The sequence below is a fragment of the Chelonia mydas genome, chromosome 3 (genome assembly GCF_015237465.2).
Source record: "Chelonia mydas isolate rCheMyd1 chromosome 3, rCheMyd1.pri.v2, whole genome shotgun sequence".
NCBI lineage: Eukaryota > Metazoa > Chordata > Testudines > Cheloniidae > Chelonia > Chelonia mydas.
Genome location: NC_057851.1, coordinates 171,217,311 through 171,231,848, shown reverse-complemented (window position 1 = coordinate 171,231,848; position 14,538 = coordinate 171,217,311). Strand labels below are relative to the sequence as shown.

The 14,538-nt window shown below is 42.9% G+C and overlaps 1 protein-coding gene across 1 annotated transcript; it reads left to right on the top strand.

Moving 5' to 3' along the window:
- Positions 1–4,735: 4,735 nt before the first annotated feature.
- Positions 4,736–11,174, top strand: MCFD2 (multiple coagulation factor deficiency 2, ER cargo receptor complex subunit). The gene is made up of 4 exons (XM_007069461.4): positions 4,736–4,996; positions 7,769–7,917; positions 8,544–8,703; positions 9,653–11,174. The coding sequence occupies exons 2-4, from the start codon at positions 7,775–7,777 to the stop codon at positions 9,782–9,784; spliced, it is 435 nt and encodes a 144-aa protein (XP_007069523.1). The 5' UTR covers positions 4,736–4,996; positions 7,769–7,774; the 3' UTR covers positions 9,785–11,174.
- The last annotated feature ends 3,364 nt before the right edge of the window (positions 11,175–14,538 follow it).

Genomic DNA, 14,538 nt, shown 5'->3' with positions numbered 1-14,538 from the left:
ACGTACATGTGGAGGCAAGCAGATTCTATGAGGCCAGCTCAACTCCCTCACAATCCACAGAAGTCCCAGTGCATGATTGGGACTTCACTGGAAACAGGGCTGAGAGGAAGAAGCAAGGAGCAGCTGCTATATAGGGCAGGCTTCCCTAAAACAGGGATTAAAAGTCCATGAGAAAGAAAGCAAAGGAAGTTAGTGTCTGTCAGTCAAACTAGTATTAACTCCCATGGTGGAAGCAGCTATGCAACACAGCATGAGAGACTGCCATGCTCACAAGAGAGAGGGGAGACCATCTGTGCGGGGCACTTGTTTTGCATGTCTGGTCAGAAATCCTTAGGCTTGTGGCCAGTATTTAGCAAGGATCCCTGAACACACCTCCCACCCCACCCCACTAACAGACACATATGCATTTTCTGCAATGTCGTTATATCCCCATACAACAAGGGGATGTGAAGAAAATGCACCACAATGAATTTTTGCGGTTTTTCACAAGTACATTTCCCATCCAGGGTTTTTTCTATGGCAGATTCTGGTCTAAACTTATTAGTCTAGATCCTTTATTGCCTAGCAAACATGAAACATTTTCTAGTTAATATTTTTATACAGAAATGCATATTAACTATATTCAGACATATGTGAATTAAAACTGTGAGCAAAAGTTTGGCTACGTTGAAGTCAATGGCAAAACTCCAAGTGACTTCAGTGGGGCTAGGACTTCACCCAGTAACTTGACATGGCCACGTGGACCTAGAGGTTGTGAATCAGGGTGCAAGGATGCTAAATTCCTACCTCACAACTGTAGAGTTTTCAATAATGATACAGTTTGCACCCATATTTATTACACCCCACAAAACTACCCCCACAACAAACATGGCTGCCTTAACTTCTCATTTTCTGACAGTTAAAACCAAACATTTAAAATCCAACTGTATTTTAAAAAACACTGTATCTGTTGATTAACTACTTCAGTATAATAATGAGTACTTTCTGTTCTCCCAGTAATGTGTGTGTGTGTTCTGGACTAAAAAATCTTAAACTCTTGAGGTCTATTTCACTCCGGAAGTGGTTATTAACTTGAAAACAGGAAGCACCCATAATGTATCTAGTACTGAAAAGTTTAAATATAAGAACCGTTAGACAATTTAACAATTGGGGGAAAGAGAGGTAGAAAGAGAATGGATAGAAGGAACAGAGTGGACAGAGATATTTTCTAGAAGATATTGCTAGCCACAAAATATTACATAGGGGTCCCTAAAGGAACTTACTGATTTCATAAACTGTGATGAACCAAAAGAAAACAAAATAGCATATCATTTTTGGAATCCAGAATTTTCACAGTCTTATTGTACAAAGAAGGAAATACCTATGGTGTGGAATATCTCTAGGCACACAGGATGAAATATACTTTCTTTTAATACCTTCTCAGATTCCTACATATGTACTAGCTAAGACAGTTTCAGATACATAGAATGTTGCATTGAACATTTAACTGGTTTACAAAAAATTAGGATAGCAAGTCTGGCAGAGCCTAAATCTTTGAATGAGCATCCGTACCAAACTCTAACCCTCCTAGGGTTCATCCACCACTAAGGAGTCTTAATGGTCATCCAGATTTACATTCCAAGGCAAACTGATTTCAATGGTTCTTCCAAGAATTAAGGAACTTTCCTGTCAAGAACACGTTCATCAAGAGTCAGCACTGGTGCTATTGTGATGCTGGTAGACCAGGTGCCAGCTGGACAACTGAACAACTGACATATACATGGCTGGAATTAGTCTGACTCAGCTGTGTGTTAGTATTGGTAAAACAGGTATTAGAATTCTAAGAATGTGTTTAGTGTTTAGACTTTATGCCAGGGGTGGGCAAACTTTTTGGCCTGAAAGCCACATCTGGGTATGGAAATTGTATGTTAGGCCATGAATGCTCACAAAATTGGGGGTTGGGGTGTGGAAGAGGGTGAGGGATTCAGCTGGGGGTCCGGGCTCTGGGGTGAGGCCAGAAAAGAGGAGTTCAGGGTGCAGGAGGGGGCTCTGGGCTGGAGCAAGAGGTTGGAGTGTGGGGGTGAGGGCTCGGGCTGGGGGTGCGGGCTCTGGGGATGAGGGGTTGGGGTTGCAGGAGGGTGCTCTGGACTGAGACCAAGGGGTTCGGAGGATGGGAGGGGGATCGGGGTGGGGCAAGAGATTGGGGCACATGAGGGAGGCAGGGGTGCAGGCTCTGGGGGTCACTTACCTCAAGCAGCTCTCAGAAGCAGCGGCATGTCCCCCCTCCGGCTCCTACGCGGAGCCACAGCCAGGAAGCTCTGCATGCTTCCCCATCCGCAGGCACCAGCCCTGCAGCTCCCATTGGCCATGGTTCCTGGCCAATGGGAGCTGTGGGGGCAGCATGTGGAGCCTTCTGGCTGCCCCTATGTGTAGGAGCCAGAGCGGGGACATGCCGCTGCTTCTGGGAGCTGCGTGGAACGAGGCAAGCTCCCGACCCTGCTCCCTGGCTGGAGCAGGGCAAGACTCGGACCACGCTCCCCGGCAGGAACTCGAGGGCCGGATTAAAATATCTGGAGGACAGGATGCGGCCCCTGGGCCATAGTTTGCCTACCCCTGCTTTATGCAATGCTTGTATGTTGCTGCATGCATTAATCTCACTTATAACATAGGTATCTCACATTATAAGGTAATATTTCAGCATTTGCATTGTAAGCCTCTAGATCACCTCCCAGGAGAGAGACATTAATTAGTGTAAAGTGCTGATCTCTTACAGAAGGTGTTACGTCCTAGCCGACAAGGAAGGCCTATCAACAACAGATGGACTAGAATGGAACATTAAAGAGGTCAAAAAACTTTGTTGTTTACTCTATACTGCCCCAAAACATGAAGATGAGTCTTGCAAGTGAATTTCTCCCATCAGCTGAGTTTGCAGCTTAAAACAGAGTGGGGAAGATGGACTAAAACCCCCTAACAAGGAGGAACTGTATCTTTATGCTGCTTGGACTCAGGGCAACAGGAATTACTAGGCATAAACAAAAGATCCCCAGTGCTTAGCCTGGGTTAGCCCTAAAGTGCTTGCTTGTCATAGAAGCTTCCATTATGTTGGAAACTTAAGATTGTAACTCATTTTTGTATGTATGTTTACCTGCTTATCCTTGTAAGTAACTCTTTAATTTTCCTAAACATCTTTACATAGTCTATTATAGGACTGGTTACAAGCATTGTCTTTGGTGTGAGAACTAAAGTGCAACTGACCTGGGGTAAGCGACTGATCTTTTAGGACTGGGAGTAACCAGAATATTGCTGTGATCCTTGGTAAGGGACCATGTATCACAAAGGTAGGCTTACTACGGTGGCAAGACAAATCAGAGTACCCCAGCAGACTGTCTGTGATTCTATGTTAAGGCTATTATAGTGCCTGAGGAATTTACACTTGATAAGTGGTTGGTGAAATCCAAGTATAGCACCCAAAACCAGTTTGGGGTTTGAGCCCTTTTTCCAAAGTCTGCCCTGAGGTTGGCACTAGTACTCTTGAGACACTGCAGGACAGCTTGACAGCTATACTTTCAATCTGGTCTTTCCCTCATTCCTATATCTGGCTCATCAATGAGCATTAGTCGATAAAGCTAGTCTAATAACTAACAGAGAACAATGTGATGAATGCTTACAAAAGCAAAAAGACTGAACAGACTTCTTGAGAGAGTCAAGGTTCCTAGAATAAACAGGGAGTGGACTGGTACAATGTAAACAAAAGGGAACACAAGGGAGATGAGAGAATGTGATGATGCATATAAAGAATATTAAGTTAGTGATATAAGAAAGCAAAGAACATGGGGGATCACATGTGAAGCAGTCAAACTAGCACGCTCCAGAAACATGATAAACACAACCATCAACTATAACATGAAGGGTGAGGAGCTTCTAGAACCAATGACAAAAAAACAAGACCAAACATGCACATAGAGTATGAGGGAGAAAAAATCCACACTAGAGTTGAAAAAAGTCCCCAAAACAGTGGTACGCCAACCTTCATACACAAACCAAAACCATTTGCTGTGACAGGATGACCTGTCCCATTCAGTAGATTATGCAGATGTTCAAAATATGGCAGTATATGCCTTGCTGGGCATGGCAGGGCTCTGCAGGCTTGGTGCCCCCTTGCTGGGGCTGGGATGTAAATGGTCACACTCTCCCATTGCAGACGGTCACCGCTCTCCATTCCAACATGCCTTGCCCAGCACTGGAATCGGTACCAAGCAGAGCCTGCCTACAAAATTGGAACAGACGCTGTGAATGTTCTTCTTTTATGCGTGTTTCAATGGAATTTTTCAAACTGGGCCATGCACAGTGACTTCCCCGCCCCTGACTCATGGGCACTGTGGCAACAGTGTGGCAACCAGGGCTGGGCTTGTACCACTCTTGGCTTCCTGCAGACTCAGGCAGCCACAGACCTGGGACACCTTGCAGGGGTGGTGGAGGAGAACGGGACCCACAACCAGCCCTGCTGGCAGAGTGGCCTAAGAGGGCTCAGGACAAGTCAGTGCCCAAAGGGCCACGGGACGGGCGGCTCTCACAGGACCACATCCCCGCCTTGGGGGTGCCAGAGCCCCACCGCCGGGATACACAGCCGCGCCCACTTGACCACAAACCGCACCGCTGGGGCGAGGTGCAGAGAGAGGAGACCAAGGTGGGGGAGGAGTCATAGTGGGAAAGCGCTGGAGGGGTGGAGTCACGGAGGAGGCGGGGCACTCGAGAGGGGGCGCGTCATGCCGAGCACGTGACCCCTCCCCTCTGCCCCACCTGTCCCTTTGTTTTCGTTACACGTGGAATTTCCAGGAGCCGTGACGTTCCCCCAGCCTGGGCAGACGGAAGCCAATGAGCGGGAGGGGGCGGGGCAGGACGCGAGCGTGCGTCGGGTCAAAGATGACCCTGGGGATGGTGGCCGACCTGGCCCAATCCCGCTCGCACCTGCCCGTGACTTAGCGCCCTGTCCTGGGACATTCTACCTGCGCAGCCGGTGAGTGCGGGGCCGTTCCTCACACGGCGGAGAGTCGTGTTTGGTGGGGGCTGGAGGAGCTGCCCCCTCCACACCGCTCAGAGGCGGGGACCGACCGCCAGGCGGGCTCAGCTCGGGCGCGAGGAGTTTGTGGCGGGCCTGCGGCAGGGGGCAGGAACCTGCCTCTGCCCGTCCGCTCCCTCTGGTCTCCCGCGCTGGGTGCCCCCCACGTCGGGCAAGGCGTTGTCCTGGGGCGAGAGGCGCGGGGGGAGCCAGCCCAAGCGACTCGCCCAGGGGCTATGGCAGAGCTCTGGTCAGGCGGGGCCCAGCCCCGTGTTCTCTCCCCTGCCGCTGGGGGGCAGGAGGAGGGCAGATGGCAGCACCGCCGTTGCGTGAGGCCTCAGGGCCGCGAGGGGGGTGTTCGCGGGGTGTCTAGCAGCAGGAGTAGGGCTAGAGTAACACGTAGATGGAAACGTACCGTGGCGCTGCCTTTTGGCCCTGACAGCGAAAGCAATTAACTGAAACGAACGAATGAACCTGCAGTCACTGCTCACATGCTGCCTGGTCACTTTTCCTGCTAACTGTTCGCAAATTGTAGTGAGGCTGAGTAGTGACGCTGTAGTTCTATTTTTTTTACAAAGCTTCAACTCATGAAGGCGAACGTCTGGATTTCAGTGCATTTTCAACAGGCATCTCCCTTACAAGCTAGTGGTAGCCCATGTTCAGGATTCTCTGTCAAATTCTCTTCTGGTGTAAGTGAATTGAAGTCAGGGGAGTTATGTCTGCAGAAAACTTGGTCCTCTTTTATTCTCTGTTTACAGCTGGGGAAACCGAAGCAGAGAATTTGAGAGTTGCCATATATCATGTATCAGAGTAGCAGCCGTGTTAGTCTGTATCTGCAAAAAGAAAAGGAGTACTCGTGGCACCTTAGAGACGATGCCACAAGTACTCCTCTTCTTTTTGCGTATAGCATGTAGTGAATCAGTGGCAGAGGTTACAATAGAACTCAGGCTTTCCTGGACCCTAGTTCTTGTTTAGAATCATAGAATATCAGGGTTGGAAGGGACCCCAGAAGGTCATCTAGTCCAACCCCCTGCTCGAAGCAGGACCAATTCCCAGTTAAATCATCCCAGCCAGGGCTTTGTCAAGGTGGTTTTGTTTGTTTTTTAAACCCATGAAGTTAGATCATTCTAAACGGCTTTGTGGACACTCTTCTGTCATAAAAATTACTTATTTCAGTTAAACTGTTCCTGAGTGTCAGAAACTAAACAAATCAGTCATGTGTATACCTAAATAATAGTTTGCACCAGCGTGAAGTATAACAGTTTAAATTCACACCTTCTGTAACTATGAGCAATTATGGTGACTGTGTTAGTGTCCTCATGAAAAGGCGTCTTTTTTTCCTTGCTGTTTTTTCTGTTATCAAAGACAAAGAAGATGGTTCAGGGGAACTGTGAAGAAATATTGGTCCATTCCAAATGCCTAGTTAATAGAACTAATATTTTCATAAGTTATGCAAACTCTGTGTAGCATCCTGGCAGTAGGCCATAGAGTTGTGAAAGCTGCCATTAGTATTTGCATCTCTGGAACTCCTAGCTGACCTGCCTACTGCAGCTCAAAGTGATAGCAAACCTTCTGACAAACAAATAGTAATAGCAAACAGGTAAATATCACTTTGTACTTCTATTTTAGTCCTAATTTGGTACAGGCATTGACTCTTCAGGGACGTTTCTGAAAAAGTAGATCAATATTGTTTCATGGTAGGGTTCATCTTTATAACTTTTGTCTTAGTTCTTATTAATACATTCGACCACTTAAAGCCATTCTGTATCAAGCACTTATTTTGCTTTCACCTATATTAAATTCCATTCATTATGTCATGATTTTAATGATTTATACTTTTTCCATGAGAAAGCAACATTAATGAGTGCCAAGTGTTTCCATGGTGTGCCAAATTTTTATACTTAATTACGTATTATATCTCCTAGGAAAATACTGGAAACATCACCCTAGAATTTGGGTAGTAGCATTACATTTTCAAAATAGCCACTTTGTCATTGAACAGAGCCACAAAAGAATTGAAACAAAGACTACACTAACATATGAACTCTAAACAACTTTATAATGCACTGTTGGTTAATAAGATTCATTAATATAGCTTAATAAAACTTAGAATTATGACAATCAAAGCTATCAGTTTAAAAAATTGTTTCTATAGATGTCTGTCCTAGTTTTAAACTGGTATTGGAGTATTTCCACTGCTGCTTTGTTTTTTTAAATATTTCCAGTAATGTTTATGATGTCGTGCAACTCCTTTATTCAAACCTAAGAAAGGAGACCTACTCGGACTAATTGAGATTTTAAGAAAATACTGTAAAATGCATCTAGGTGAAGTTGCTGTGGCTGTTTTGACTAGAAGACATTTACAGAGTCACAAGTAATTGTTGTGGCTTTGGCTTCTGGAAGGATTAGCAGCTGCACATTCCCAACCTGAAAATGTAGTTTCTGAGAATTATCACAGATGGGTTTTTTTTAATTGGCATTTGGAGAGACTGAAGAAATTTTTGGTAGCAGTCCTTCTGTTTTCTGCTGGGGAAAGTACTAGACAATACACCCAATTTTATTGCGTAGCACAAAAGGTGTGATTTTTAAGTAGTATTAATGAAAAATATACTTGCATCCTACAATTCAATAGGGATTTTATATGCCCATTATGTTCATTACAGTGAAAATCTTGCATTTTATTGAGTGTATTTTTCATATGTATTAATGTATATATTTTCCTCTTGCTAGGAGATCATGATGGCTTCAAGGATGTTTAGCGTGTATTTGCTATTCTGCCTAGTGGCCGCGTTCTTGATCTCCTCTATAGCTGAGAAGCATGCAGAGGAGAGTCATCAAGCAAATATTCGCCTTGATAAGAACCTAGTACAAGACAAAGAGTATGTATTTTGCATTCTGTAAATGTAAACTTGTATTGCTCAATGATTCACTTTGAACTTGGAGACTCCACTATACAGTGGGACTTGGGGGCCTGATAGCCCTGTCTACACAGTATGGAGAATCTCTTAGCCAAAACTGTTATTCCTTGTATATACTGGCCATGGAAAACATTCTGGGGGGAAGTGTGTATTATGAACACTTACAGGGTGAGATTCTCATCCTCTCTCCTCTTTACAGTGGATAGAAGAACCAGATCATCATAAAGAGGCCCTAAAAGCTGATGGGGCGGGGAGGGGGAATTCACCCACTACAGGCTGTGTGGAAGACCGGCATAAGGAGAGAGCGTTGGGAGGCTACTGTAACTTAGACAGGCCCCCACCACTGTCTAAATTATATCAAAGATCTCTCTAGCCCTTGTAGCGTAACAGGATCAAGAGGGCACAATGGTGGCTTAAAACCACCATACACTCGCAGACAAGGGGGAGAGCTGTTCTGTTCCACATCTCTAAGAGACTCCACACAGAATCTTATCCAAAGTGTTGTAGACTATTTTCCTGATCAAAGAACAGTTAAATATAAACAGGCTTTTAAATATTAACTAGCTGGCATTATTTTCTATTTTCAGCCACATCATGGAACACTTAGACGGTGTAATTGACAAACCAGAATCTGAGATGTCCCCACAGGAGTTGCAGCTCCATTACTTCAAAATGCATGATTATGATGGCAATAATTTGCTTGATGGATTAGAACTTGCCACTGCTATATCACATGTACATAAAGAGGTGAGCAGTATTTATAACAGCCCATGTGGCTCTTCAAAATAATGAGTACTCAAAAGTAGCTCCAATTAGAACATGTATTTTCTGTATAGTCAGATTTTCTGTAATATCAGTCTTGTTTTGTTTTATGAAAGTACTAAGTAAACCATATCTGTAACTTTACAATCAGTGCTCCAGAAAGGCCCTATCCTAGCTTAGGGCATGTCTATACTACCTGCCATATCGGCGGGCAGCGATCGATCTAGCAGGGCTCGATTTATCGTGTCTAGTCTAGATGCGATAAATCGATCCCCGAGCACTCTCCCCTTGACCCCTGTACTCCACCGCCGCAAGAGGCGCAGGCAGAGTCGACGGGGAGCGGCAGCAGGGGACTCACCATAGTGAAGACACCGCAGTGAGTATGTCTAAGTACGTCAACTTCAGCTACATTATTCACGTAGCTGAAGTTGCTTAACTTAGATTGATTCCCCCCACCTAGTGTAGACCAGGGCTTAGACGTTGTGGCCTGCTAGGGTGAATGTGGCCTTGAAGAGCATGATGACTATGCAGAGGAGAGAACAGCCTGGTGGGCAGGGTAGAAAGGGGAGTTACCAGCTGTGTATGGTGTGTGTGGCCAGTATGTTACAGTGCTGTTGTGAACATGCTCTTTTGCTGCAAGTCTGTTTCTCCACCTCTTCAGGTGGGCAGCCCCTTATTTGAAGTAAGAAATTTTCACAACTCCCTTACCTTTATAGTAGGTGTATCTGATATAGATAAGTGTGTGTGTATGTATGTATGTATGTATATACTTGTTTTAAGAGCATGATAAAGAATATTTGACCTTGAAGGATAACTGTATGTGGAATGAGGGAGCCAGCTATTCTTTGCTTTCGATTGTAATACAACTTTCAACCTTCCATGGCACTGCAACTCACTGAGAGAGAAACTGCTTTAACTAATATCTTTCTTGTAGGAAGGTGGTGAACACTCCCAGGCAATGAAAGAAGAAGAGTTAATTAGTCTAATTGATGATGTCTTACGAGATGATGACAAAAATAACGATGGATACATTGATTATGCTGAGTTTGCAAAATCACTGGAATAAGTTTTTGTTTTTTTAATTTCTTCTAGTTATATGCAAATGTGACCCAGTATAATGTGACTTATTACTATCTATTATAAACTAATTGTACAAACCACCCTCTGTGCTGCAGTATTCATGGTAGGAAGATATGTTCTTATTCCATTCTAATTCTTTAGGTTGAAATGTGTGGGTGTTAGTGAGGAAAGAACACTACATAAATCAGAAGTGATGGAATTACACTTGACTAAAAGTAACTAGCTATCTCAGTCTTGAAAGTGCTAATATGAAAAATTACTAATTACATATGCTTCAGCTTCATTTGGCAAACTATTTTACATTCCTAGTATAAGGATAGTGAGACAGTACACTATTTTCCTCTCACTTAAGAGCCCTAATTTAGAAAATGCTAGGAAAGCAAGAAAATGTGACTGTAGTGCTCCTTTACGAGAAAATTCTTCCCAGCTCCACATTAAACATAGAACTTACCAAAATAAAACTTGTATATAAGTACAAAAATTCAGAACATAGAAATTGTAAGATAAAACAAGATTGTTGAATGTGGTTTGTGCTTGAACTTTAAATGACAATACCCTACGGAGTTCAAGTCTTTGCAAAAATAAATATTTTTAATTGTATTTACTGGCATACCCATTTATATTTTTCAATTTCCTCCCATAGGTCAGGTTTTTCTATAGGTAGTACTTTACTGGATTTTTCTCTACCCTAAATGGTCTTTTTAAGAAAACATAAGTATTTTTTTATTATATTTAACGCTGTAGCATTTAATAGAATAGTTTCTGAAAACTCATTTTGAAATTCATGTTATCAAACTGGCTTAATACAACACTTCTGTTTAGTTTTTTCTATACCATGGACTGCTCTTATGTTATAGTATTATTCAGCACAACCGTATAGTATAAGAAGGTAATGCTGCCTTGTTAAGATTCATATTGATGTATCTTGACACACATTATGGTGTTATTTTTAGAAAAAATACAAAGTATTTCATTATTAACACTTGGAAGAGCTTAAAGATACTTGAATTATCTGCTTACGAAAATGGTCGTAAGAGTATTTTCAATGTTTTGGTTCAACAAGACTCAAGTCAAGCAGATCTAAGTATAGAAGTGATGTGCTGCTGCTTTTTTTGACACTGTCTTAAGTGTAGCTTAAAAATCTTAGTGCATCAAGCAATCAGGTTCATGAGAGAATCTAAATGCAAGCTTTTCTGTAAAGACACTTTCTGTATAAAACTATTCTTATATGGGGAAAAATGTATTTGTAAAGTTTCCTGTTTAAATGTTTGTGCAATGAAAACTGTGGGTCAGATATTCTTGTAATATTTCCTTATTTTGACAGATTTGTATAATGGCTTATGAGGGATATACAAGCAATAAAATTTTGAAGCTGATGCAATAGCTTGAAGTTGAAAGAATAATACAAGAATACTTTCCACTTAAAATTCTTCAGGGGCAAAAAAAATCCACCCAATTCTACCAGCTGAATTTCCTTGCTGCCATATTTGTATTACGGTGGTGCCTAGGGTCCCTAATCATGGAGCAGGACTGCATTATGCTAGGTGTTGTACAACATAGAACAAAAAGATGGTCTTTGCCCCCAAGGAGTTTAAGTATAAGACGAGAGCCCAACAAATGGGGAAATGCAAGGAAACAATGAGACAGTATTGATAAGCATAATAGGTAGTGGCGCTAGTACACCAGCAGCCTAACCTTGTTTCCCCTGTATCTAAAAAAAAATATGGAATTAAAAACCAGTCTAGGGCTATGTCCCTTTTTGCTCAATAAAATCATTATTTCTGGCAGCATTAGTGTCACAATAGCAAATATTCCTTACAAAATACTAGACTCTGTTCTTCCTGAAATATTGTGTTTTCCTGTGCACGTCTAACTCCGGCTATGTTTAGCTTCATTTTAAAAAAATGTAAACTTACTTACAATTTAAATGGTTTAAACGAAATGTCTTTCCATTCACACCTCAGGAGACTGTTTGTTCTGTTTCAGAGTGTAATCTAGCTTTGAATGATCAAAGCATGCAGTACAATTACATGATTGTGCTTAAGTGGAGCAGCGATTATGTGCCCATTAGATTGTGGAACCCTGAACATTGGAGTTATAGTGGCTCAGTCTCATTCATCAAGAATGCTCTGTTAAAAATCATAGAATCTTTGACAACAGCAATGACTAGAGCCTGGCAAAGGACCTGGGTTTGAAGGTGATCTGTAAATCTAAAACTTCAGATTGAACTACTCTATCTGCTGAGTGTCAACTGCAATATTTACTGGAGAGCATGTATCACATAAGCCATAACAGAGTAAGATGGATGCAGATAACATGGACAGTAGCTTTACAAAGATTCTTATCAATGAGGTTATCTTGATAAAGTGAACAAGTCGATTCACTTTAGACAGTTGAAAAAAGGAGAATCTGGGGAACTACAGACTGGTCAGCCTCACCTCAGTCCCTGGAAAAATCATGGTGCAGGTCCTCAAGGAATCCATTTTGAAGCACTTGGAGGAGAGAGAGGTGATCAGGAACAGTCAGCATGGATTCACGAAGGGCAAGTCATGCCTGACCAACCTGATAGCCAGTTATCTCATTATAGAAGGCACTGTGGATATGGGGAAAGCGGTGGATGTGATATACCTTGACTTTAGCAAAGCTTTTGATACAGTTTCTCATAGTATTCTTGCCAGCAAGTTGTTGAAGTATGGATTCGATGAATGGACTATAAGGTAGATAGAAAGCTGGCTAGATCATTGGTCTCAACGGGTAGTGATCAATGGCTAGATGTCTAGTTGGCAGCCAGTATCAAGCAGAGTGTCCCACGGGTCAGTCCTGGGGCCGGTTTTGTTCAACGTCTTCATTAATGATCTGGATGATGGGTTGGATTGCACCCTTAGCAAGTTTGTGGATGACACTGAGATGTAGGGAGAGGTAGATATGCTGGAGGGTAGGGATAGGGTCCAGAGTGGCCTAGATAAATTGGAGGATTGGGCCAAAAGAGGTTCAACAAGGACAAATGCAGAGTCCTGCACTTAGGATGGAAGGATCCCATGCAGTGCTACAGGCTGGGGATCAACTGGCTAAGCAGCAGTTCTGCAGAAAAGGACCTGGGGATTACAGTAGGATTACAGTGGGCGAGAAGCTGGATATGAGTCAGCAGTGTTCCCTTCTTGCCAAGAAGGCTAACGGCGTATTGGGCTGCATTAGTAGGCGTGTTGCCAGTAGATCGAGGAAAGTGATTATTCCCCTCTATTCGGCCCTGGTGTGGCCTCATCTGGGGTACTGCGTCCAGTTCTGGGCCCCTCACTACAGAAAGGATATGCACAAATGGAGAGAGTCCAGCGGAGAGCAACGAAAATTATTAGAGGGCACATGACTTATGAGGAGAGGCTGTGGGAACTGGGTTTAGCTAGTCTTAAGAAAAGAAGAGTGGGGGCGGGGATTTGATAGCAGCCTTCAACCGTCTGAAGGGGGGTTAGGCTGTTCTCGGTGGTGACAAATGACAGAACAGGGAGCAATAGTCTCAAGTTGCAGTAGGGGAGGTCTAGGTTGCATATTAGGAAAAACTATTTCAGTAGGTGGGTGGTGGTGCACTGGCATGGGTTACCTAGGGAGGTGGTGGAATCTCTATCCTTAGAGTTTTTGACAAAGCCCTGGCTGGGATGATTTAGTTGGGGTTGATCCTGCTTTGAGAGCAGGGGGGTTGACTAGATGACCTCCTGAGGTCTCTTCCGACCCTAATCTTCTACGATTCTTCTCAGTCTACAGTTATATAAACCCTTTAAAATTGACCTCAAACGGAAAATAAAATTAAGTTAATGGCATCTTTTGCTTTGATGTATAAAGGAGACAATTTTTTTTCCTGTCTTTATGCTTGCCGCTTGTATTAGGAATTCAGATTTTCTATACGCTGTTTTCCTGAAAAACTAGGCAGCTTATATTAATAAAGCAAGAGTATTCTTAATTCAGCATACTTAAAACTCTTAACTCGTTTAATTCAACTGTTTTTTTAAAAGACAGCTGGAAGAAAAGCTGTCCTTGCTAAATATTTAACTTCCTAGTAGGGCTGTCAATCACAATTAACTCAGCAATTAACTCAAAACAAATTAATCACGGTTTTGATTGCACTGTTAGTACTAATTTATCTTTTCTTGAATATTCCATTCTTTTGCAACATCCAAGAAATGCTTTACGTGTGTTCCAGCATAATGTCTCTCTTCAGTATGTGTTACTGTTAAAGCAAATGACTGCATTTTCCATGCAGCATCAGTCAGGTGTGCCTTGACTCCAAGATAGCTGTGATTGTCCAATGAGCACCAGTCAAAGCAGTTGCTAGTGTATTTTTCAGAAGCTCCAATTTGGTAGTCGTCTTGTTGTGATATAGTTCATGTATTCATGATGCAATTGTTCCTCAGGAGGGCAAGGTGTATGACTGATTGCTTGGAAGATGCAATTTGAATAACATCTTATAGCCTGTCATTTACAATGTTGAGTGGTCTGCAGTTCGTAGCTATCCAGTTTGCAATAGTCTTGTTTAAGCTGTAGTCTTTGTTTGATCCATGGACTTGTAGAAATCCTGCAGTGCTGTAAGCATACTGTGTCACGGCTGGTGGGATTCATTTGCTGTCAGTGGGTTATCTGTAGCACAAGAACTAGTAGCAAAAGCACGTTTAGCATGTAGGTGGAACTGCAAACTTGAAGTACTTTGATGGTATTGGAATTTAGCCTTGCAATTGCTCCATATAACCTTTT